Source organism: Glycine soja, chromosome 8, assembly GCF_004193775.1.
Source record: "Glycine soja cultivar W05 chromosome 8, ASM419377v2, whole genome shotgun sequence".
NCBI lineage: Eukaryota > Viridiplantae > Streptophyta > Magnoliopsida > Fabales > Fabaceae > Glycine > Glycine soja.
In genome coordinates this window covers 47,642,795-47,668,364 of record NC_041009.1, presented here as the reverse complement: position 1 = coordinate 47,668,364, position 25,570 = coordinate 47,642,795, and the positions used below count along the sequence as shown (strand labels likewise).

General features: G+C 35.4%; 2 protein-coding genes and 2 pseudogenes across 3 annotated transcripts; all 4 read left to right on the top strand.

Moving 5' to 3' along the window:
* The first annotated feature begins 1,176 nt into the window (after positions 1 to 1,176).
* On the top strand, positions 1,177 to 5,600 carry LOC114423818 (extensin-2-like). The gene is made up of 3 exons (XM_028390717.1): positions 1,177 to 2,560; positions 3,605 to 5,142; positions 5,232 to 5,600. The coding sequence occupies exons 1-2, from the start codon at positions 1,252 to 1,254 to the stop codon at positions 5,104 to 5,106; spliced, it is 2,811 nt and encodes a 936-aa protein (XP_028246518.1). The 5' UTR covers positions 1,177 to 1,251; the 3' UTR covers positions 5,107 to 5,142; positions 5,232 to 5,600.
* A 3,244-nt stretch (positions 5,601 to 8,844) lies between these two features.
* On the top strand, positions 8,845 to 11,800 carry LOC114423819 (annotated as a pseudogene).
* A 1,316-nt stretch (positions 11,801 to 13,116) lies between these two features.
* On the top strand, positions 13,117 to 14,593 carry LOC114424260 (annotated as a pseudogene).
* Positions 14,594 to 16,821: 2,228 nt separating this feature from the next.
* On the top strand, positions 16,822 to 24,819 carry LOC114423814 (clathrin interactor EPSIN 2-like). Of its 2 annotated transcripts, XM_028390711.1 has the most exons (15): positions 16,822 to 17,052; positions 17,202 to 17,325; positions 17,797 to 17,879; positions 18,016 to 18,067; positions 18,188 to 18,267; positions 18,348 to 18,426; positions 18,688 to 18,771; positions 18,899 to 19,044; positions 19,327 to 19,665; positions 20,711 to 20,752; positions 20,849 to 20,941; positions 21,013 to 21,218; positions 22,305 to 22,483; positions 22,907 to 23,891; positions 24,012 to 24,819. In XM_028390711.1, the coding sequence occupies exons 3-15, from the start codon at positions 17,845 to 17,847 to the stop codon at positions 24,449 to 24,451; spliced, it is 2,760 nt and encodes a 919-aa protein (XP_028246512.1). In that variant the 5' UTR covers positions 16,822 to 17,052; positions 17,202 to 17,325; positions 17,797 to 17,844; the 3' UTR covers positions 24,452 to 24,819. The 2 variants fall into 2 exon arrangements, with proteins under 2 accessions (XP_028246512.1, XP_028246511.1); XM_028390710.1 differs by lacking the exon at positions 17,202 to 17,325.
* Positions 24,820 to 25,570: the final 751 nt, after the last annotated feature.

Sequence of the window (25,570 nt, the reverse complement as noted above, 5' to 3'; positions counted from 1 at the left end):
TTTCTTGGACGTGTTCAGAAATGTTACATGTGACCAAACAAAGAAAACATTAAGAAAATGATTTATCGAATACTCTCGATCGATCTGATATTGATATAATATTGTACTGGTCCGGAAATTGATTAAAAAAGGTCTGATTTTCACGAAGATAAGGGCGTAACTAAATTTTAATGAGGAAGAATAAAAGAAAACAATCATGATTTCCGCACGAAATGAAGTTCTCATCTGGAAATACATAGTTTGTTGAAGTCGATTTTACCGGCAAAAGCTGCAATGTGCATTTGATGCTGCTGCTTACAAGAACTCATATACCATCATTGACAAATAGCGCTAGCACACCTGAGAACAAAATTATTAATTACTAAAGATAAGAAAAGAAAATACTTGTGAGAAAATTAATTAAAAATAATAGATTCTTTTTAAAAGAAACGAAAGTAATTATTTCTTAAGAAAACAGACAACATATATCCATAAGCAGCTTAAATTATATATTAAAATATTACACACATATGTAGCATGTTAATTTTGGGTACGTACGCGCGTAACTGAGAATATGTAAATTAATGAACGATATTTTATAACGTATATATAGTCTTATACTTTTTACTTGCATGGTTACACGCATATAATTATTATATATCCAAAGGTTGCAATGGCCGCTGCTTGCCATTTCTTGAGCAAATCAAATTATCATGACCCTCATGGATTTCTCCATTATGCGAAATACACTATTCACTTTACCTTATTACCTCTGAACAAAAACAATAGAAAACAATTAGAAAAGGAAAAAGGATCGATGAAAAAAGCATTTTGAATTTTCTTTCAGTCAATAGAGGCAACTGAGCAGCTGAGAGAAATGATAAGAGAACAGAATTATTTGGGAACCTTTTGATTCATTATTGTATAGACTAGATCAGGAGCCGATTTATATTTAAATGAGTTGTTGGAAATTTCAATAAAAAAGAATCGAGTTAGTTGGAATGGAGCCATATGGAGAAAAATAACCAAATGGAAATAACATATTGTACTTAAAAAGTCACAAGGCCAGCTAGGGAAGCTTCATTTAACGCATTATTAAAATTAAAATGGTATCAACTGGACATATGAATTGGTCCCTCGATCATTACAGCTCCACTCTATATGAACTATTCCACTATAAATATGCATATCATGCAGCTTTCTTAGTCATCAATAAATCGTCTAGGATCATACCTGATCATAAACATTGGTTGGAGGATACTCCTTCTACTCATGACCGTCGGTAGTTATGACCCCCCTAGAAGGGGTCATCTTGGTCCACAAATGGCCATTGCATTGCTCATTGTTCTAATCTCCTTTAATGTGGGATCCGTAGCTGGTGATGCTTACATTTACTCTTCACCACCACCACCACCTTACGAGTACAAGTCCCCTCCTCCTCCTTCACCTTCACCGCCACCACCATATGAGCACAAGGATCCACATTATCAATACAAGTCTCCCCCTCCACCCTCTCCCTCTCCTCCACCACCATATTATTACAAGTCACCTCCACCACCATCTCCTTCACCTCCACCTCCTTATTACTACAAGTCACCTCCACCACCATCTCCCTCACCTCCACCTCCTTACTATTATAAATCTCCTCCACCACCCTCTCCCTCACCTCCTCCACCATATTATTATAAATCTCCCCCACCACCCGATCCCTCCCCTCCACCACCATATTACTACAAATCGCCTCCTCCCCCATCTCCATCACCCCCACCTCCTTACTACTACAAATCTCCTCCACCACCCTCCCCTTCACCTCCGCCTCCTTACTACTATAAATCTCCACCACCACCCTCTCCCTCACCTCCACCTCCTTACTACTACAAGTCTCCACCACCACCTTCACCATCACCACCACCACCATACTATTACAAGTCTCCTCCCCCACCTGAGAAATCTCCAGCTCCAACACCATACTACTACAAATCTCCTCCACCACCTTCTCCTTCACCTCCTCCTCCTTACTACTATAAGTCTCCTCCACCACCCTCTCCTTCACCTCCACCTCCTTACTACTATAAATCCCCACCACCACCCTCTCCATCACCTCCACCTCCTTACTACTACAAGTCCCCACCACCACCTTCACCATCACCACCACCACCATACTACTACAAGTCTCCTCCCCCACCTGAGAAGTCACCAGCTCCAACACCATACTACTACAAATCTCCTCCTCCTCCATCTCCCTCACCCCCTCCTCCATATTACTACAAGTCTCCGCCTCCTCCTTCACCATCTCCTCCACCACCTTACTACTACAAATCTCCTCCTCCACCATCTCCTTCACCTCCTCCACCTTACTATTATAAGTCTCCACCTCCTCCTTCACCGTATCCTCCTCATGTGCCTTACTACTATAAATCTCCACCCCCACCATCTCCTAAGCCTCCTCCATACACTCCATATCCTCACCCTCACCCATATCATCACTCATTGATTGTTAAGATTGTGGGTAAAGTCTATTGTTATAGATGTTATGACTGGAAATACCCCCAAAAGTCGCACAACAAGAAACACCTCAAAGGTACCTACATTACTTTTATTTTTTTACTATTTTATTCTAATACATTCACAATAATAATATTATGAATACTTCAAAAATGTTACTTTTTGGTAATATTAATCTGTACTTTTGTTTTTCTCAAAATTTTAATTTGGGACATTGGCTGCCATATATGTTTCTTTAATTAATTTTTCTTTTTCAAGCTCATATTTTTATTTGTATAATTACATCGATATTGTTATATGTGTGTTGTTGTGTCTAGAGAAGTTCAACTGCATTTATACATAAACAGTTGTTTTTAATACAATATAATATTCTTATAGTATTTTAGTCATATTTTTTTATTTTTTCTATTAAATCATTTAATTATTTGATATTTTCTCATTTTTTTTCTTTTCTCTATAAAATTTGTAAAAAAAACTAATATAAAATAATTTTACAGTTATAATTTCTCCTTTTTTTATTTAGTCAACTAGTTTTTTTTTGTAATTATCATTTCAATTAAGAAATAAAACATGTTTCAATTTGAGAAAATATTTTAACAAAAAAATATTTTTGAGAATCTTGATCTATGCTAACTAATTAAACAAATGACCAACCTAAACATATACTACTTTTTAAAGTACCGATATTACCCTTTTCAAACAGAAAGTTGTCAATTTTTTTTTTTGAAGAGGACTTTAGTTGGAATTTCAATAAAAAAATACAATTTTTGTTGGAAAATAGAAAATATTGTTTAGAATCGACTATTTCTTATGTAATCAATGAAGCCAACAATCAAAATATGAAAAAGCTAGGATAGGTTAACTATTTTAATTTTATTTATATTATTTAAACGTTTAACAATAAAGATTTATTAATGTAACACATGCTTATTTTTTTTCATATACATGTTTTAAAAACACATCATAAAGTTATAAGAAATAACTTTATTATCCCATTTTGTGTTCACAAAACATTTCCTTCCGTTAAAATTAAAGAAAACAATAATGTCATGGTGTTATATGTTAGATTGATTTGTCTATAACATGTGCGATCCACACATTTAATGGCATCGTTAATTAGGTGCCACGGTCGAAGTGACTTGTGAAGTTGGGAGCAAGACCATAAAAGCTTATGGTAAAACAAAGAGCAATGGAAAGTACAGCATCACTGTTGAAGGCTTTGACTATGTGAAATATGGAGCCACAGTCTGCAAGGCTAAACTCCATGCTCCTCCTAAGGATTCACGCTGTAACATACCCACCAAGCTTAATGAGGGAACCAAATTGAAGGTGAAGTCCAAGGATAAGTATGAAGTTGTGCTCAAGGCTAAGCCATTTGCTTATGCTCCTGAAAAGTCATATGATTGCGAAAAGCCCAAGCCCAAGCCTTCCCCTACTCCTTATCACAAACCATATTATTACAACTCTCCCCCACCCCCTTCACCCTCACCGCACCCACACCCTCCTTACTACTATAAGTCACCACCTCCACCACCACCAACATACTATTACAAATCTCCTCCCCCACCTTCTTATTACTACAAGAGCCCTCCTCCACCATCACCATCACCTCCTCCATATTACTATAAATCTCCCCCGCCACCATCACCATCACCACCTTCACCCTACTACTATAAATCTCCACCTCCTCCCCACAAAGATCCATACCATCCTCCTTACTACTACAAGTCACCTCCTCCACCATCCCCATCACCACCTCCTCCCTACTACTACAAGTCACCTCCACCTCCATCTCCATCACCACCACCACCCTACTACTACAAGTCACCTCCTCCACCATCCCCATCACCACCACCTCCCTACTACTACAAGTCTCCACCTCCACCATCCCCATCACCACCACCTCCATACTACTACAAGTCACCTCCACCACCATCCCCATCACCACCACCTCCATACTACTACAAGTCTCCACCTCCACCATCTCCATCACCACCTCCACCTTACTACTACAAGTCACCTCCACCACCATCCCCATCACCACCACCTCCCTACTACTACAAGTCTCCACCTCCACCATCTCCATCACCACCTCCACCTTACTACTACAAGTCACCTCCACCACCATCCCCATCACCACCACCCCCATATTATTACAAGTCACCTCCACCACCAGACCCATCACCACCACCTCCTTACTACTACAAGTCTCCACCTCCACCATCTCCATCACCACCACCCCCCTACTACTACAAGTCACCTCCTCCACCATCCCCATCACCACCACCTCCATACTACTACAAGTCACCCCCACCACCATCTCCATCACCCCCACCTCCTTACTATTACAAGTCACCCCCACCACCATCTCCATCACCACCACCACCCTATTACTACAAATCACCTCCACCCCCATCACCTTCTCCACCACCTCCTTACTACTACAAGAGTCCTCCTCCACCATCTCCCGTTTCTCATCCTCCCTACTACTACAAATCTCCTCCACCCCCAACGTCGTCTCCCCCACCTCCTTATCACTACGTGAGCCCTCCACCACCAACCAAGTCTCCACCACCACCAGTTTACATTTATGCTTCCCCTCCACCACCCATCTACAAGTAAGCTTGGAATTAAGAAGCAGCAACAATAATAAGTCATGTAAGTTAGTAATCTTAAAATAGATAAATGTCTATTTTATATGCATTTATAAACTCTGAGAAGTATTGAAAACTTTTATTTTATTTCAGGTTCTAGTATTCATTGTGGAATAAATTTCCGTTCCATTTGGAGCAGAGTTAAGCATATAATTTGTTATACAAGTTCTTTGAATAAGAGTCTGAGTGTATCACCTCTAAGCTACGATCTTCATGACTCATATGAGGTTGCTTCTATTTATTTGGTGGCCATTTTTCAAGTGTTGTTCTTACTAAGTTCAAGGAAGCGACAAATCAAAAAGATTCAAGACAAGGAAGCAAGATTAGAAATGTTGATATCAATTCAGGCTGCTTTTAGAGCTTTCTTATTTGTTTCTTTGTAGATTAATATGGTTGATTGTGTATGATTTCATTCAAATTATTGTGAAATTCTTTTAATATATCTTTTTGTGTTGTTTGCAATAAATTTGTCAATATTTGCATAAAAAAGCATAATAATCTACATATCCCCTAAATTTAGGTCGTGTTTCTTTCCACACACACACACATATCCCAAACCTACATCAAAGCTCCAAACCTACCTACACTTGCATTAAAGTAACAATCGCACCAATCAGCATTTTGTGGACGTTGAAGCCCATTCTTTCGTATTCAAATCCCACCATAGCTAACTACGTGTCCGACGAGGAGCTTGATGACAAAGAAGTTGTTGAGGTCACCGAAGAAGCATGACATTTTGAAAAAGGGGAGGAGGAGAATAAGTAGATGGAAGGGAGAGTCGGAGAGAGAAAGAAAGGGGCGATGAACTAGAACAGGAAAGAATAACACTTTTTAAGGAAAATAATAATAATAATAATAACAATAATAATAATAATAATAATAATAATAATAATCCAGTGTAACTTGTCTTAAGATAAGCCTGCACTTATCTCAAGAAAAATTTAAATCCAATGGTCAAAATAACTTTTCCACTATGGTGGACATGACTAGGTCCCAGGCTAGTGGTGACAAATGAATTCATTTATCCATTATCCAATTAATTCATCCACAATAAATTCATCTAATTTATCCATAAAAAAAAAATGGATGGATTCAAATCCATCAATTTATATAATTGTTTTTATCTCTTTTTTTTTTCAAACTATAAAATCAATAGCAATTTTGTCTTTTTTTAAAAAAAATATTTAAATATTATTTTTTAACAATTTTTGTTATTATACCATCAATTTTTATTTTCTGTAATTTTAAATTATAAAATCAATAGTAATTTTATTTCTTTTTTTGTAAAATATCTTATCCGAATATTATATTTGACTAATTCTACTTATTATATAGTAGGTTTTATTTTTCTCAAATTTTGTTAATCTATAATTATTAAAGAAGATGAAAGATGGATTCTTGATTCACATTTTGTTAATATACATTGAAGAATTGATAAAAAATTTAGTACATATAAGAATAAGGTCCCGTGTTTTAATAGATTATTATTGTAATTAACATTTTAAAACATTAATTTATGAATATATATTTTTATGATGTGTTAGATGAATTTTATTTTTTATTATCGGTCCTCACAGCCATTTGAGTTTGGATTGGCCCCTGCTCATATGATATATTACTGTCTAATGGCTTCAATTATGGCCTAAGTCATGTTTTTCGAAAGTGAAAATCCCTAAGCCAGTGAGAGGGAAGAAAAAAAGTGAGAGGGATTTGGGAGCGAGACAGTTTTGATTATTTTAAAAAACATGTCAATATATATAACTGATGTTGGAGACGATTAATGAAGTCATTTTATTTTTAAAAAAAAATGCCTGCAATTACTTGATTTTCTCATATCATATAAGCCACACCACCCCATGCACGTCTATATGCCACAACCACGATCTTATCTCTTTCTAACTTAACATACATGCACCCCCCACTGATCTATTTCTGACTATATATGGTATTTAATTAGCATTGTTCAATATATATATATATACATATATATATATATATATATATATATATATATATATATATATATATATATATATATATATATATATATATATATATATATAATGATCAAATTAATGGTCTAATTTACTTGAGAACAATTATCACAAATTAAACTCGATGAAACAGCTAGACTTGAATTCAGAGACGTAATACGTACATGGCATTGACTGCCATTTAACAATGGTGATCATGAAGGAAAGAGGATAAAAAGAAGAAAGGCACTAACATGGTTCTTAATTAGAATATGCATGGTAACAGTAGTCAGACGCACATGGGGGAGATATACAAATTTTAATTTAAGTTACACAGTGAAGCTTCATTTATGATTTAGGGTATATTATGTAAAACAAATATTATTTCATATACACACATTGCACGTTCATATAATTCTTACTTTTTTACTTATATAATCAAAATAGTGGTATAAATATTTTTTCTAATTAATGTACCGCTTAAGTAAACTTAGATTCACCAAAAATAATATTTTAAGGATTTCCTCCAATGAAAAAACACTACTCAATAAAAAAGGTTGTTAACAGGAGAATATTAATTAATAATATACTTCGTGCAACTGTAATTATAATAATTCCGTACGTATCACATGCATTAGAATGTTTCTATTAAGAAACTGTCCTCATACAATATTTTACATAATCTTTTTAACAACTAAGAGAGATAAAAAAGAAAAGAATTATAAATTTTCGTAAAATTAATTTATTATTACTAATCATTTTTCATTCCGTGTATACATACGCTTCATTTTGGAATAGATATATATCTATCTGTGCGTTCTTTTAGTAAACCGACACTCTATATTGCGCAAATAAAACTATTTCAGTCTCTTGGACGCGTTCAGAAATTTTCCATGTGATCAAACATTCAGAAAATTCATCGATATACCATTTGTTACTAATAAAATACGTGTAATATATATATAACAGTTATGAATTATGATCATGGCCAGGGGTAGGGGTATCCAGTCCAGAAAGACTAAAAAAATGTGGTTTTCAATAAGATATACGGGCATAACTAAATTTTAAGAGGAGAGGAAAAACAAATTAAATCATGACTCTTTCCACAAAATGAAGTCGTCCAACACCTTCCTCCTACAAATCTTCTCCTCCACCATCTCTTCCAACTTACTATTATAAGTTTTCACCACCTCATTCACCATATCCTCATATTCTCGTGTGTGTAGTATGATAGTTACATAAAAATGTTTCTAACAACTCATTCACCTTATTACTACAACTCATCCACCTCCACCATCTCCAAAGCCTCATTCACCTTATTACTACAACTCTCCTCCTCCACCGGTCGTGTATTCTCCATACATTCCATATCCTCACCCTCACGAATATTCCCACCCATTGATCGTTAAAGTTGTGGATAAAGTCTATTGTCAGTGGCGGTTCTACCATGCGGCCAGCAGGGACATATGCCCGGGCTCAGCTAGGCATTTTTTTTGGTTACAAGCCCAATATTTTTTTATTAGTCTTAAAAAACAAATAAAATTTAAAAAAAAAGAAAGAGGAAAAAGGAAAAAGGAAACGGAAAGTTTCCGTCTCTCCGAATCCAGCAGTGGGCAGTTCCTCCAACTCCCTCCGTCGCCGCCGCCTCCCTCCTCCTCTCCTCTGTGTCTTCTCTTCCCTCCATCGCCGACTCCTTCTATTTCCTCCTCTCCGCGCCGTCGTCGTCGTCTTCTCTTCCATAATCCCATAGCAGCCGCAGGTAAGGTAAGTTAGGAAAAATAAAAGTGATTAAGATGGAAAGTGTTTTTGTTTGTTGTGATACTTCCGTGTTCTTTAATTTTTCTTCCATTTTTCAAGTGTGAACAGTGAACTCATAGAGTCATAGTGGACACTTTTTCTTTTTCTTCCCCACTAAGAGCACGTTTATTGAAGAAGAAAAAGTCATATTTTATTCCCTTTTTTTTTTGCTTTTCTAATATGGAAAAAAGCTTAGAGGAAAAGACTTTTGATTGCTTAAGTTAATAATTTCTTTTTGGTCTTTTGTGTTGCACTACATACATGGTTGCAAAAGAGTTTTCTAATATATCAATTGCAAACACTAAAATTTTCTTTGCTACAATTTTGTAACTATTTTATCTTTATTTCAGATATGAGGAGATTTTTGGTTGATAGAGAAAATATTGAGAATGTGAATGTTGTGCAACCGGAAGCTGAATTAGAACCACCACTTAATAATGTGGTTAATGAGTTTAATCCAAATGAGATTGTGCGTGATCCAGGTCGTAGGAAACAAATTAATGAGTATGCTCCGGATATTCAAGACCAAGTGAGGAGGGCATATATATTGAAGGGTCCAATGCAACCAGATTTGTCAAACTTTCCTCGTACTCAATTTGGAAGTGTTAAAAGAGCATTTAGTAAATCATGGTATAAGAATTATACATGGTTAGAATACAGTGAGATAAAGGATGCAGCTTATTGTTTTTATTGTTTTCTATTTAAGCAACCCGGGAGGGCCGAACACTTTGGTTTTGAAGTCTTCACTAAAAGCGGATATAGAGATTGGAAGCATGCATCTCAAGGCTTGAAAGGTCATGTTGGTAGTCATAATAGTTTGCACAACTCATGTGTCAAGCACTACAATGATTATAATAATCAAAGACAAAGTGTGACAAGTAAGTTTGCTAAAGCAACCAAGGAATCAGAAGAATTGTATAAGATTCGTTTGACTTGTTCTTTAGATTGTTCAAGATATCTCATAGCACAAGGCATGGCTTTCCGTGGCCATGATGAATCCTCTACTTCGCTAAATAAGGGCAATTTTAGAGAGATGGTAGATTGGGTAAAATCTCAGAATGAACAAGTGAGGGATGCTTTTGACCGTGGTGGAAAAAATTGCAAAATGACTTGCGGTGACATTCAAAAGGAGCTTGCAACGTGTTGTGCACATGAAGTTACCAAGGTGATTATGGAAGAGCTTGGTGATAGACAATTCTCCGTGCTTATTGACGAGTCACGTGATATATCCGTCAAAGAGCAAATGGCGGTGATGTTGAGGTTAGTAGTTGTATTTTCCAATTTCCAATTTTCATTACCTATTACTCTCTATGCCGCCAAGTAAACTGGTTGAATTTGTTTTAGGTTTTTGAATGACAAAGGGAATGTTGTGGAACGATTTATTGCTCTACATCATGTCACAGATACTTCATCTAAGTCATTAAAGGATGCTCTTTATGGTATTCTTGATAAGTACACATTATCTATTTCAAGGATACGAGGGCAAGGATATGATGGAGCTTCAAATATGAGAGGTGAATTTAATGGTTTGCAAAGAAAAATTCTAGATGAAAATCCTTATGCTTTCTATGTCCATTGTTATGCTCACCGTTTGCAATTGGTTGTTGTGTCTGTTACTAGTAGTTGCTCATCTATTCATGATTTCTTTGAGTACATCACCTTGATTGTGAATACAACAAGTGCATCTTGTAAGAGGAGGGATGCTTTGACAGAGGCACAACACAAAGATATTTTAAATAAACTTGAGAGTGGTGAGATATCTAGAGGAAGGGGCTTACACCAATCATCTAGTCTCACTAGACCCGGGGATACTAGATGGGGTTCACATCATACTACATTGCTTCGTATGGATCAAATGTGGTCCTCCGTGTTAAAGGTGCTTAGTATGGTTGATGAAGATGGACGTGGACCATCTCAAGCAGCAGGTTTGATAGAAAAAATGGAGAGCTTTAAATTTGCTTTTATTTTGAGGTTAATGTTAAAGTTGTTTGGTATCACAAACGAGCTTTCAGATGTATTGCAAAGAAAAGATCTTAATATTGTGAATGCCATGGAATTAGTTGATGTTGTCAAAGCTCGGTTGGGCACAATGAGAGAGAGTGGCTGGAATAATTTTTTTGCCGATGTCCAAGGATTTTGTGTAGCTAAAAGTATTCCGGTACCAAATATGGTTGACGAAATACCGGTTCGGGGTCGTTCAAGAGCAGAAGGGAGGACTATCACTAATCTTCATCATTACCGTGCAAAGATTTTTTATGTTGCTATTGATAAAATATGTGTGGAGATGGATCACCGCTTTAGTGAAGGAAGTAACATTATACTTGATTGCTTCTCATGTCTTGACCCCAAGAACTCTTTCTCCAAGTTTGATGTTGATAAGCTTGCTCGTTTGCTGATATTTATCATGCAGACTTTTCTGATGATGACCGAGGAACAATTAGGGATCAACTTGAAACTTATGTGCTTCAAGTGAGAAGAAATGCTTCTTTTTCCACTTGTGAAGATGTTCAAAGTTTGGTTATGAAGATGGTTCAAACTGAGAAACATTTGGTATTTCCATTGGTTTATAAACTTATTGAGCTAGCTTTGATATTGCCGGTGTCGACAGCATCCGTTGAAAGAGCTTTTTCAGCAATGAAGATTATCAAGTCTAAATTGCGCAATAAGATCAACGATGTGTGGTTCAATGACTTGATGGTATGTTACACCGAGCGGGAGATATTCAAGTCGCTTGATGATATTGATATTATTCGAACATTTACCGCAAAGAAGTCTCGGAAAGGACACTTGCCTCGTAATTTTATTTAACCCGCTATTGTAAGATTATGTTTATCTCTTTTATTTTAAACTATATTTTTGTTGACAAAATGACGAGTCTCTTTTATTTTGATTGATTACTATTTATATATTATATACAATGTGAATTTGCTATCTTTAAATTTTTGTCCAGGCTTTATAATTTTTCTGGCTCCGCCACTGTGTTACAGATGAAATGCCCTCAAAAGTCTCACAACAAGAAACACCTCAAAGGTACATTCATTACCTCTTTTTATTATTATTATTTTTCATTTTGATACACATGCACAATAACAATATCCTTTTTATTATTATTATTATTATTATTTAACTGTAATTTTGTTTTCTACAATATTTAATTGGGGAACATGAGCTGCCCTTTTGCTATGTTTTTTTTAATTATTTTTTCTTGGTCGTCAAGCTCATATTTTTATCTGTATAATTCTATCAATATCATTATGTGTGTCGTTATGTTTAAAGATTTTCAACTGCACTTATAATTGAAACATTATTTTTAATCAAGATATAATAGTCTTATAATATATTTTTAATCTTTTTTCTGTTTTTTTTCACTTCCACTTAATTTTTATTCTACATTTCTCTCTCATTTGCTCTTCTCTATATCAAATTTGTTCAGAAAAATATAAATTTAATTTACAATAATAACTTCTCTTTTTATTTATCCAGTTACAGTTACGAGACTGGTTCGATATTTATTATAGAAGAAATATTATTAAAAAATTATAATGGGACAACTTTTATTATTTTTTTGAGAGTATTTTTGAGACACATCTATATAAAAAAATTAAAGATAAAAATAATTAAATATATAATGCCAATTATTTATATTCGAATAAGAAACCCGTTAATTATGAGGAATCCAAAGTTTCAAATCATCTTAATTATTATCTTCTTTCTTGTACTTTAATAGAAAATATTGTAATTTTTAAATTACAAAATAATAATAATAACGATAATAATAATAACACAAATAATAATAATATTTTCTCTTTTAATTATTAATTTTTATTGATCTATCCATTTTTAATTGGAAAAAACTTGAAAGTACTCAGAATCAACTCAATATTGAATTAATTTGCGAAATTGACGATTGAACTATTACTTAATTTTCATTCGGGTGTAACATTATTTAGTCAACTATTTTATAACTATCATTTTAATTAATAAAATCATTTACAGAATTGATCTATGCCAACTAATTAAAGCAAATGATTGCTCACCTACACTATATTACTTATTGAAGTACTAATATGTCAGCCTTTTGTAATCGACTTTAGTTGACATTTTTATAAAAGTACAAATTATTGTTGCAAAAAATAAAATTAATAGAAAATAATTATATTTTTTTGTTCAGAATCGAATATTGCTGATATAATCAATACAGCCAACAAATGAATGTGACGAGAGTAGGTTCAACATGTTACTTTTTTTAATAAATTTTTTCAGGAAACTTTTTTTTAATATTTAAACAGTTAAAAATTGACACAGCTTATTAATATTTGTCTTTAACACTAACTTATTTTTTATTTAATTTTCCATATAAATGAGGGTGTTAAAATAAAACTTAAATAAGTAATTTTTTATTATTCCACATTGTGTTCACAGAAACATGTTTCCTTCCTTTAAATTTAATTTAAAAAAAATATAAAAGATAGTAATGCTCCCTAGTGATATGATAAATTGATTTGTAATGTGTGTGTGTGTGATTCAAACATTCTACTCAACCGCTAGGTGTCACGGTCGAAGTGACATGTGAAGTAGGAAGCAAGACCATAAAGGCTTATGGCAATCATAGTTGACGGCTTTGCGCAAAGCTAAACTTCCTGCTCCTCCTAAGGGCGCACGTTGTAACATACCCACCAAGCTTAATGAGGAAACCAAATTGAAGGTGAAGTCCAAGGACAAAGTATGAAGTTGTGCTAAAGGCCAAGCCATTTGCTTATGCTCCTAAAAAAACCATATGATTGCAAAAAGTCCAAGCCCAAGCCTTCACCTACTCCTTATCACAAACCATATTATTACAATTCTCCACCACCCCCTTCACTCTCACCACACCCATACCCTCCTTACTATTATAAGTCACCACTTCCACCACCACATCATATTATTACAAATCCCTTGCTCCACCTTCTTATTACTGCAAGAGCTCTCCTCCACCATCACCATCATCTCCTCCATGTTACTATATATCTCCTCCACCTCCACCTCCACCTCCACCTCCTCTCCTAAAAGAACCATTTCATCCACTTTACTACTACAAGAGTCCCCCTCCACCTTCACCTTCTCCTCTCCTTCACTATTATAAATCACAACCCCCACCATCTCCATCATCACTTTCTTCCTACTACTACAAGTTACCTCCCTAGCTACTTCTACAAGTCATCCCTCCACCATTTCTGTCACCACCACCTTCATACTATTACAAGTCACCTCTTCCACCATCCCTATCACCACCACCTCCTTACTACTACAAGTCACCTTCACCACCAAAATCCATCACCTCCACCTTCCTACTACTACAAGTCACCCCTACCACCATCTCTATCACCACCACCATCCTACTACTACAAGTCACCTTCTCCACCACCTCCTTATTATTACAAGAGTCCTCTCCCACCATCTCCCACTTCTCATCCTCCTTACTACTACAAATCACCTCCACCACCTATGTCGTCTGCCCCAGCTCCTTATCATTACGTGAGTCCTCCACCACCAACCAAGTATTGAAAGCTTTTATTTTATTTCAGGTTCTAGTATTCATCGTGGAATAAAGTCAAGTTCCATTTGGAGCAGTGTTAAGCGTCTTATTTGTTGTACAAGTTCTTTGAATAAGAGTATGAAAGTATCGTCTCTATGCTATAATCTTTATGAATCGGATAAGGTTGCTTCTATTTATTTGGTGTCCATCTTGCACATCTTGTTCATACTAAGTTCAAGGAAGCGACAAACCAAAATGAGGAAGTAAGATTTGAAATGTTGATGCTAATGCAGGTTGCTTTTAGAGATCTCTTATTTGTTTCCTTGTAGATTATTAATATTGCCCATGGTGTATAATTGGATTCAAATGATTGTGAAACTCTTTTAATTATATCTTCCTATGTTGTTTGCACCCAATATTGTCAATATTCAACGTTAAAAGGAGCATAATAATTTGCATATCCCCTCAATCTTTATCTTTCTTTTTAATCAGCAAAAGATGAATATTTGTACTGATGTGAGAGGGGTACAAAGGGTACCCAAACCTAAATCTTGATTGTGTTTCTTTCCAAAATTTGATATACAAGTTACTGCAGTTTTAACAAGTAACTCTAGAGAACCAAAATCCCATTGAATCATAGATATCTTTTTTTAATCAGCCAAAGGAAATAATTTTATTAAAACAAAGGAAAGGTACACGAAATTCCTTCCCCTGTACAGAGATCACAAAATAACAAAGGTTACAGGTAAAATACAAAGAAAAAACATGCAACCTCACGTGCCTGTAAAATCCATTTCCAGCTACTTATAACGTACACCTGCAATAATTGGCTAATCAAAATAGTAAGCAACAACTCCCTACAAGGAGGGGCCGAACAAGTCGTGACCACAAGGAAAGGTAATTCAGTTGGTATAAATATAATTGACCAAATCACCAAAAAAGAAGATACAAATGACCAATACCAAGTGTATTTCATAATGTTGAGTGTAATTCAGTTGGTAGATATCATAAGAGCTAATTAACTAACGGAATTAAAATAACTAAAAAATAGTTGCTCTTCTCTCCTTTATAAACTTTTATCTTTCCCATTTATTGCTTTGATTTTCTAGTTGTTCTTTTATCTTAGTCAAATGAGCCAAAATTACACCTTACGAATATGCAGTGCACTGCAAACATTATCATCATTGGCCCAATAGCCGCAGAGAAAGTATGCATAACTATAACGATGGAAAGGAAATAAACATCAAGTTAACAGAAATATTTGGAAAATTAAGATGCAAATGCAACTAATTAAGAGATGACTGGATAGTTATAAGTTTATATGAAACAACAAATTCATGCATGGTATAGCTATTAGGAAGAGTGGCATTGCATAAGCACTAAGTAAAAATCTATGATTCCATAAGGCATGAAGAATACCCAGCAGCAGCGTAAGGGTGGAAATTCTTCCTGCCGCCTGTTTCACTAGAATTAAATTCTAAGGAAAGAAGTGGCAGAGGAAACCTCAGCCTCAAATTAAATGACTCGATACGATGAAATAAGTCCAATTCCATTAACAAAGGGGGATTTGATATATAGCTCTTTTCTCTGGGAACATTTGCTGCAAGAGAAGAACATTTCATAATCAATCTAGTCTAGAAACTTTTATATAATACCAAGCCAGCAGGATCTTTAACACAATGAACTGGTGCAGGACATTCTAAACAACACAAATAAGTAACATACTAGAAATTTCAGAAAAAGGTTATTGTTGGAATAAGAAAATTTAAAAGTACACGGGGTGTGAATAGCAAAAGTGGGATGAGAATAACAACTTATAGGTTCTGGACTTTTTCTAACACATTGAAATAAACTATGATGCATCATTAAACTCTATATAGTCTAGTATTATAACACATGAATATGTTTATATGGATGTTATCTGTATGAGAAGACGTCAAAAGTGTAGTCCGATAGTAGTGAAGGGAAGGGTGGGTCAGAATTGGCATACTAGGCGAACATGTTTCGATTTATATTCACTTTGTTTTTCCTTGTCAACACAAGCTGGCTTGCTTTGAACAGGCCTAATTTATTTTGAAAAAAGCATCATAGAATAATAGACGGTTGATCCACCAAGAAAATAATACTAGTAAGATATAAGTTGGCACATTGGTGTCATGACAACAGAGACAAGGACTTGAACCCATTCACCAAATGCCCCCTAGGTACACTCGCATCATTATTATTACCCATATACTTACTTTCTTTTTTTCTTTTTCAAAACCAAGCAAATCAGATCCCAATACTAAAAATTTAATGGCCTAGAATAATAATAAAAGCATAGCCAATAAATAAATAATTTTAGCAGTAACTAATTTTTAATTAAGAAAAAATATAAAAGGTAATTGTTCCCCGCGTGTAAGTTGCGCTGTCTTGCTCGTCCTTTATGCTTCCGTTTAAGATTAACTCCGAAATTGTAGAGAGAGAGCGTTTTTGTGTTGTGTGTGTTTTCTTCTGTCACAACGTAATACTATTATTATTGTTGTTTGGGACACAACAACTCAGAGAGTTCTTGCAAATTTGCAATCTCTCTCTCTCTCTCTCTCTATCCCCTTTCTGCCGACGATTTTGTTTGTCCCCTTTGGATCAGGTTCGTTCGTTTGTTCGATCTCTCGGATCAGATCTGGATTCCTTTTCATTGCTGCGTCTTCGATCTCCTTTCTTTCTTTCTTTTTATGCATTATTGTTATTACTATTCGCAATCTCTTCGGTGGCCAATGATTTTTATTTTATCCTTAGATTTCGGATTTGATTTAGCTCTGCTGTATCTCTTTGGTTTGGATCTTCTGGCTGTTTTCTGTGATTCCAATGACAGAGTTTCATTCAATGTGTTTTGATTGTTTCAAGTTTGACATGCCACAAGGTGAGATTTGAGATGTGATGCGGGATAATGATGCTATCCTCCTGTTTTTTCAGAATTAAGATTGATCTCAGCAGAAGAAGATTCATGTTGGACTAATTTTTGGTTTTCGTTGTTGATCTTATATAATTGTGTTTCAATTTTGAGGTTATGATATTACTTTATACATGATTCATTTCACTCGTTATATTATATATATACCGACCGTGCTGACTGCAAACATTATTAATTGTTTTTTAATGCTGTCTGGCTTATTTGATTAATGTATCAAGTTTCTGACTAACTGGCATCTTCTGAAAATTATTTTAAACTGCTGTATTAAATTATAAATATTAATGCAACAACAAACAGATGATAATGCTTGAAAATATCCTCTTGGAATTCAAGTGACCATTATATTGTTGGGAAACTCTAAGCTTTTCTGGAACCGATGTGTGAATTTTTTTTCAAGTGAGCTTTATTTGTACATTGCAGTTCGTGCCCTTGGTGTTGGTTTGTAGCTTTTGCTGAATTCCAGCAATAATGAAGAAGGTTATTGGTCAAACTGTTAGGGACCTGTAAGTATAACTGTTCGTTATTCATTAACTCATGATTCAACATGTCATGAATAAAATTGCTATTTTAGGTGTTTATCACTATTTTAGAGGCCAATTGTATTTCCTAAATGTTCTACTCTTCATTGTATTCTTGCAGTAAAAGAGAAGTAAATAAGAAAGTGCTGAAAGTTCCTGGGATTGAACAGAAGGTAATTTTTGTATGCGATACTTGCTCATGAAATTGATGTTTCCTACCCTTAAATTTATGTATTATAATCTTATTTTGCAAAATCTGATGTAGATTCATTGTTTTATCTCCCCTCTTCTAGGTTCTTGATGCTACCAGCAATGAACCATGGGGTCCTCATGGATCACTTCTTGCAGATATTGCTCAGGCAACCAGAAACCCGTAAGCTTGGATTCTTAATTGTATGCTTGACATATTGTGTATTTGACTACATAGAATCTCATTTTTAAGCATCCATGCAGTCATGAATACCAGATGATCATGTCAGTAATCTGGAAGCGAATTAATGACACTGGCAAGAATTGGCGACATGTCTACAAGGTTTTGATCAGACTATTTTATGTTTTAGATACAATTGCTAGCAGATGCTGCTAATTTTGTTTACATTTGTTGTCACCACCAACTCTACAGTGTATCTTCCAATTTGTGAAATCCATTTTAATACTTGTTTATATCCTTTGCAATAACGATGATGGGTTGTTGCACATTAAGAATTATCTTTTTGTTTTTTGCATTTGCTGTTGATCTTACTTTCTTAAAAATTATGTGTTTCTACATTAACTGCCCTTTGTTAAACATCAGGCTTTGACAGTACTAGAGTACTTGGTGGCTCATGGGTCAGAGCGAGTCATAGATGAGATCAGAGAACATGCTTACCAAATATCAGTAATTCTCATTTAGTCAATCCTACTTTAAACTTAACATAGTTATTGCCATTCAGGTTCCTAGTTTTGTTGAGATGATCTAAAATTTATAATGTGAACTGATAACATTGTAATCATCATATGAACAGACATTGTCCGATTTTCAATATATTGATTCCAGTGGAAGAGATCAAGGAAACAATGTCAGGAAGAAATCTCAAAGTCTGGTTGTCCTTGTGAATGATAAAGAAAGAATCATAGAAGTTAGGCAGAAGGCTGCTGCTAACAGGGACAAGTAAGTCTCCTCTCCTTAATTCTATTGATATTTTGTATTTTGTTATTTTCCAGTTGTAATGTAAACTTGATATATACCCCCTTGATTAGCAAGCATAAGACATTGCATGAGTAGATAATTTCTTTTTAACTTCCCCTGAGTTTTAGAATTTGATAATCTGTATGTCTTTTGAGTTTCTGGGTTATAGATCTAAAATACACAGTAGAATATGTGAAATTTGTGTGAATGTATGTGAATATCTCAATTTCTAGGAGATATTAACTGTCTTATATGAATCACCAGGTTTCGCAACAGTACAGCAGGTGGAATGTATAGACCTGGTTCATATTCAAGCAGTGGAGCCTATGGTGACAGATATGATGATGATCGTTATGGAAGCAGGGAAGAAGATAGAAATGGCTATGGTTATGGAAAGGAAAGAGAATGGGGCAATAGAGATGATGATCGACATGGTCGTGATGGAGATCGTTATGGCAGAGATTATGAGGATCGTTATGGCAGGGATGGATACAGAGATGACGACTACAGGGGAAGAAGTCGAAGTGTTGATTACCAATATGACACAAGAAGCAGGAGCTCTGATAGAGATCGTTATGATGATGATGGACAACACTCATCTCGGTATGAACCTATATGATTAATCCCCGTAATTCTAAGGGCTGGACTAGCTCAAGCTTTTATACACTTGAGTCTAGTGTACTGTTAAGTTTTTTTAACCCTAATTTGTTACTTAAAATACACCTGTATCTTGAGAATCTCTGTGGAACTGAAAGATAAAAAACTTTGATCCTTTTCTATGCTTGAGCATTTAGGGGCATCATGCATGACCCTTTGTTTAATAGTTAGTTCTAGAAGTTCATTTAGTTCTGGCAGCATGACCTTCCTGTTCTTGTATTCATGTTTTCACATTATTGCTTCAAGTTGATGAAATGTAGGCTGTTCATTAGTGACTGATAGCTTTCATTTTGAGAAAAATAGGTTTACATTTTCAAGCTTTCCAGATTCAAATTTTAACAGATGGTGTAGAGAACCCAAACTATTCAGTACCTATGTGGCTTTTGATCTTTGTTTTAGTTATTTTAAAATGGAATATAGATTGAGCAATTTTATGTCAGTACATCTTCCATCATGCTTAAATAGTATACTTTTCAGTTGCAACTTGCAAACTCTAATCATCAATAAAGACAAACCTTTAAGAATCTATGTTTGACTATATTTGAAATTTGATTTGGTGATTAATTTGTGAAATCAGGATTTTACTTCTCATGGCATTTCAAAATTAAAATAATTTTGTCACTAAAATAGAAGCTAAGTTGCTAAATAAATGCTGCATAGAAGGAGTACTATACTTTACGTAGTGGTAAAAAAATGGCGTGTGATTTTTAAACTGTCAACATAATTATTGGAATGAAGTTTTGTCTCTTATGCATAAGAATTTATAAAAAGGTCAAAACAAGCTTTATATTTGTACCCAACTACCCATTTAGAGTGGGGTCTTGTGAGATCTATTGTTGCTTGTCCTTGGCCATTTAATTGTCAGAATATGATTATGACTTTAGTTTCATCCTTCTTTTACTCAAATGCTAGAAAGAGAGTTGTGAACTATTTGCTGAGATGTGAATCATTCGGGCTTCTAACTTTATATTTTTATGCTATGATCTCTCAGTGGAAGCAATGCTAAAGCTGAAGACCAATCTCTGGAAGCAAGGTAAATTTGTCAATAGGAATACACCTTTTCTCTCTCCTGTAAGCATATTGCTGCTAGGCATTTTTAAGGTTGATAATGTACGATACAAATGGGCAGGCTTGAGCGGAAACTTTCTGAGCAAAATATGGGTGCTCCTCCTAGCTATGAAGAAGCTGTCAGTGAATCTCGCAGCCCTGTACACAGTGAAAGGTATGAACTTTTATACTACAGACAGCACTTATTCACAGCAGAATCCGTTACTTATATTATTTTGATTGCAGAGATGTGGAAACTTCAGCAGCACCTGCTCCTAGAGACTCCTCTCCTCATGTAAATGATAATCCTAGTCAAACCTCTGCTCCTACGGGATCTTTTCCTGTAAACAATAATCCAACCGAAGCAACTACTGCTGCCAGTACTGCTGCATCTGGAGCTCAGGAAACTGAGGCGACTGATGATTTTTTTGACCCACGTGGTCCTGCATCAGGTGTTTATATACAGTTATAGTATTATGCTGGTCACTAAGTCTTCTGTCTGTTATCAGTAGTATTCTTGTAACAGTTTTTCCTGATTTCTTGTTTTGAATAATTCTTACATGTTTGAGTTGAATTTATTTGTACATGTCAAATTATTATTCAGTAGATCATCTCTCAGTTTCATAGGTGGAGGTTGGATTTCTATTTTAATTGTTGGGCTGGAAGTTTGAAATATATGCCTCATTTGTAATTTGATTTGCATATGCCTTTGCATTACAAATATTGTTTTCTTTAGACCATCCCTTGAGCATTCATGATGAGTATATATCTGTTATACACCAAAGTCTTAACAATGTGGTTTTTTGTCCTAAACACCATGAGCTTGCCTCACTTGGAAAATTGTTTGGCAATATGAAAAATTTCACAGCATTTCTCTGCTGGCCTCATGTTCTGGTAACCAGGACTGTGAAATAGGTGCTGGCTACCTTTTATTGATGATTCTTCTGTAGTTTTAGATTTTTATCCTTGGACAACTTAATATCATACAGACTCTGGAGTGGTTATATACACACTATTTCATGCATAAATTTGAAAGATTTTTTGAAACTGAATCTAAGATCCATTAATAAGAATAAGTTTCCTACATCCTTTAGTGGGAAAAGTTGGCCACTCATTAATGTAGCTCATACTAACAATTCTTTTCATTTACTTGTATTTTGAGTAGTATGTGACACTGCTGTATGCATGGTTTGTGGTCAAGATGTAACAACACTCTAGTCATACTTTGCTCCAGCCTCCAATATACTAATGAAATCAATGGCTTGAATTGACATTTGATGAATTATCATTGGCAAGCATTTGGGAGTTTAATGTTAATATGAGTGCCTGTTTGGATTAGTTTATTTTGGAGAAATTGTTTTTCTTGCCAGCTTCTTGAGAGAGCTTTTAAAAAAAATTATTATTTCCCCAAAAGTACACTGAAACAATCATAACATCAGTGGTCTTGAAGAGCTTGCGTTAATGCTTTAAGACTACTTTCTTTGAAAAGTAACATTTACTAGGCCTTGTACTCATGATATCTTTATATTTCTTCTTAGCTGCCCCAGCCACCACTAGTAACGTTGAAATGGACTTGCTCGGCTCCCTCTCAGACTCGTCCTCTTCAAATGCATTATCTCTTGTACCAGCTGCATCAGCAACTGCAGCCCCTGATGCAAATGCTGGATCAACAGCTTCCTTTGCAGCACCACCATCTGGGTCCAATAATTTTGATCAGGTAGGTATTTGTTCCATAGCTTTTACTTTTTCTAGTGAAAAAAGGATATCACCCCTCTTTTCTATGTTTTGACATAGTACTAAAAATAATGGATTTGCACTTGACTTGGAATTCTTATAGTTGTCAGCTTTATGCCATATTTTTGTCCATTTTGATTTAGCATGTGTGACCAACTGGGTAGGTGGGGAGTTTTTGTTAATAAATGTACCATATTACTTAATTACTTAATTATTTATCCTATTTGTGGACCAAAATGATGGAGATAGAATTCTGAAAATTATTTTCTATTTCTAGAAAGGGCATATCTTTCTCATAACTTGGCTTTGAATAATCTTTTAGATACATCTTAGTGTGTATAAAACAGTCCCCTCTGTCTGTTAATCTTTGTTTAAATAATATATTTGCTGGTTTGACTTTTGGCAGTCTTTTGAAGATCCATTTGGTGACTCGCCATTCAAGGCTTTTACTTCTACTGAAACTGCTCCATCTCAACCCCAGACATATCAGAGTATTGAGCCATCCCAATCAAATGGCCTTAATGCAGAAACAAACTCTAACTTTGGGTTTGGGGATTCATTTTCTGTTGTACCATACTCTGCACCTGTTTCCTCTGACGCTCAACCTTTCTCTACAAACTCTCAGTTTCCGTCTCAAGATATGTCATCTTCACAGCCAGAAACAGATATTCTTGCAGACATTCTTCCTCATGCACCATTATCTGAGATGCATTCACAGCAGAACATTCCAGTTCCTACAGATCAATTTTCTCAACAACCCTTTTCTGCTCCTAATGGCCAACCAGGACAAGTACAATCATCCTTTTCATCTCCCTCCAGTCAATATGCACAACCACCCTTTTCATCTCATGCTGGTCAACCTAGCTTGCATGCATTTTCATCTCCTACTGGCCAACATTTGCAGTCGCCTTTTGCTTCTCAAGGTGGCCAACCTGCACAATCAGGTGGTATGTATGGTGGATTGCACTCCCAGGGTGGATATCCAACCATGTCTCCTCAATCCCAAAATGGATATAATGGGCATATGAATAGTGGGAACTTTGGATCGACGGCAGCTTTTCCATCACACATGGCTCCCCAAGCTCCAACAGGACAGCTGCCACAGGGCACCAACTTCCCCCATCATGGAGGATCTACTGCTCACACTGCTCCGCATTTGTCTTCTTATTCTCCAACTCATCAAGCATCACAGTTTAACAGCCAGAGCTTTATTGGACAACAAGGGAATGCAGCCCCCTATAGCTCACCAATTACCAATCAACCATTTGCTTCTAATGCTTCACAATCCAATTCTTTAGTTTCTCAACCATCCAAGGACAAGTTTGAGACTAAATCAACAGTTTGGGCAGATACACTAAGCAGGGGATTGGTTAATTTGAATATATCTGGACGTGAGTGCTTAGACCTGAAAACCTGCTGTTTGTAACATTTCAGTTTCTACAGCATACTTTAAGTAGGACATTGATCTTGTATGGACAAACTGTTAACTTCTATGTTTTTTTTACATGCAGCTAAAACAAATCCATTAGCAGATATTGGGGTTGACTTTGAAGCCATTAATAGGAAGGAAAAGAGAATGGAGAAGCCCACTACCACAGCTGTAACATCAACTGTAACTATGGGTAAAGCTATGGGATCGGGTTCAGGTATGGGTCGGTCTGGTGCTGGTTCTCTAAGGCCTCCTCAAAACCCAATGATGGGTTCTGGCATGGGCAATGGTCCTGGTGTTGGTATGGGTATGGGAGGCTATGGAGGAGGCATGAATGCATCAATGGGTATGGGAATGGGGGGAATGGGTATGGGACAAGGATACCAGATGCAACCCCCAACTGGATTGCCTCCTGGCTCCAACATGCCAGGTAATTATAATAACTCCATGATGGGTTCAGGTAGTTATGGTCAGCAGCCATATGGTAGTTATGGTCAGCAACCATATGGCGGCTACCGATGAGATAGAACATTATGCCTAGATAGCAAGGTGAAGTACATTACTGATTGTTTTGCTACAAGTTGAGAAAGAGAAATGCCAATACAGTGCTACTAGTAGTAGTCTGTATTTTGAATTTATAGCGGTGTATCATTAAAGCTGCAGTTTGCTGTAAAGTGACCCAGTGTGATGTATGTGTATTTCTTGTTATAAATATGCTGTTACCATTCTTTTTGGGTCACCCTTTCTGTAGGTGCTTTGAGCATCAATGTTGTGTACCAGTGACTGGATATAATAACCTTGCTTGGGTTATTGCTTTCTTTGCTTGTTCCTCATTTTTTTAACACCAACAGGTGGTTTGATATTAATATAATTTTTCCATTGTACTTTTAGGATCGGAATTCACTGGTTTTTCTTTGAAGCTTTTTAATTCTTGCTGAAAAATTCGTTAATAATTCTTGCTGGGATAATGAACTCTGACAAATGCAACTCTAGACCCGTGTTAAATATTGTTACCCCCAATTCTGAACCATACGTATTTTTTTTCTTCATATTTTGGAGTTCTGTTAGGTAGTCTACTTGGTACGAATATCTATTTCTTCTGTCCCTAATTATAAGCTTTTTCAGAAATTTGTTTATCCTTTTTATAAAAAAAAAATCTAATTTTTAGATGTATTAATTATTATTTTTCTACATACTCTTAATTATTTTCTCTCCAAATATTAATGAGAAGCAATTAAGTGCATAAGTGCATAGAGATTTGTCTCAGGAAAAATGAATAGAGAAATAAGAAAAAGGATAATTTTGAAAAAATATCAGATTTAATGTTATTAATTAAATTAATTATTTTTTTAAGAGATGTGAATTTGTTTAAAGAGTCATATAATTATAATTAGGGAATAATATGGAATGGAATCCATTTCCCTTATTCTTGGTAGTGGCCTCCTTTTGGATAATTCTAAAGCTAATGTTACACGTGTAACAATTGATCCTAAAAAGGCATCAAGCATTGCTAAATGAAAGCATTAACAAGTCGCGTAAAATAAGATGCAGAGCTTTTGGTGCTGTATACTTTCATTTAAAGTTATCTGATTCTTTTTCCTTTAGATGAATGGTGTTGACACCATGCTTTTTGGTGTTGGA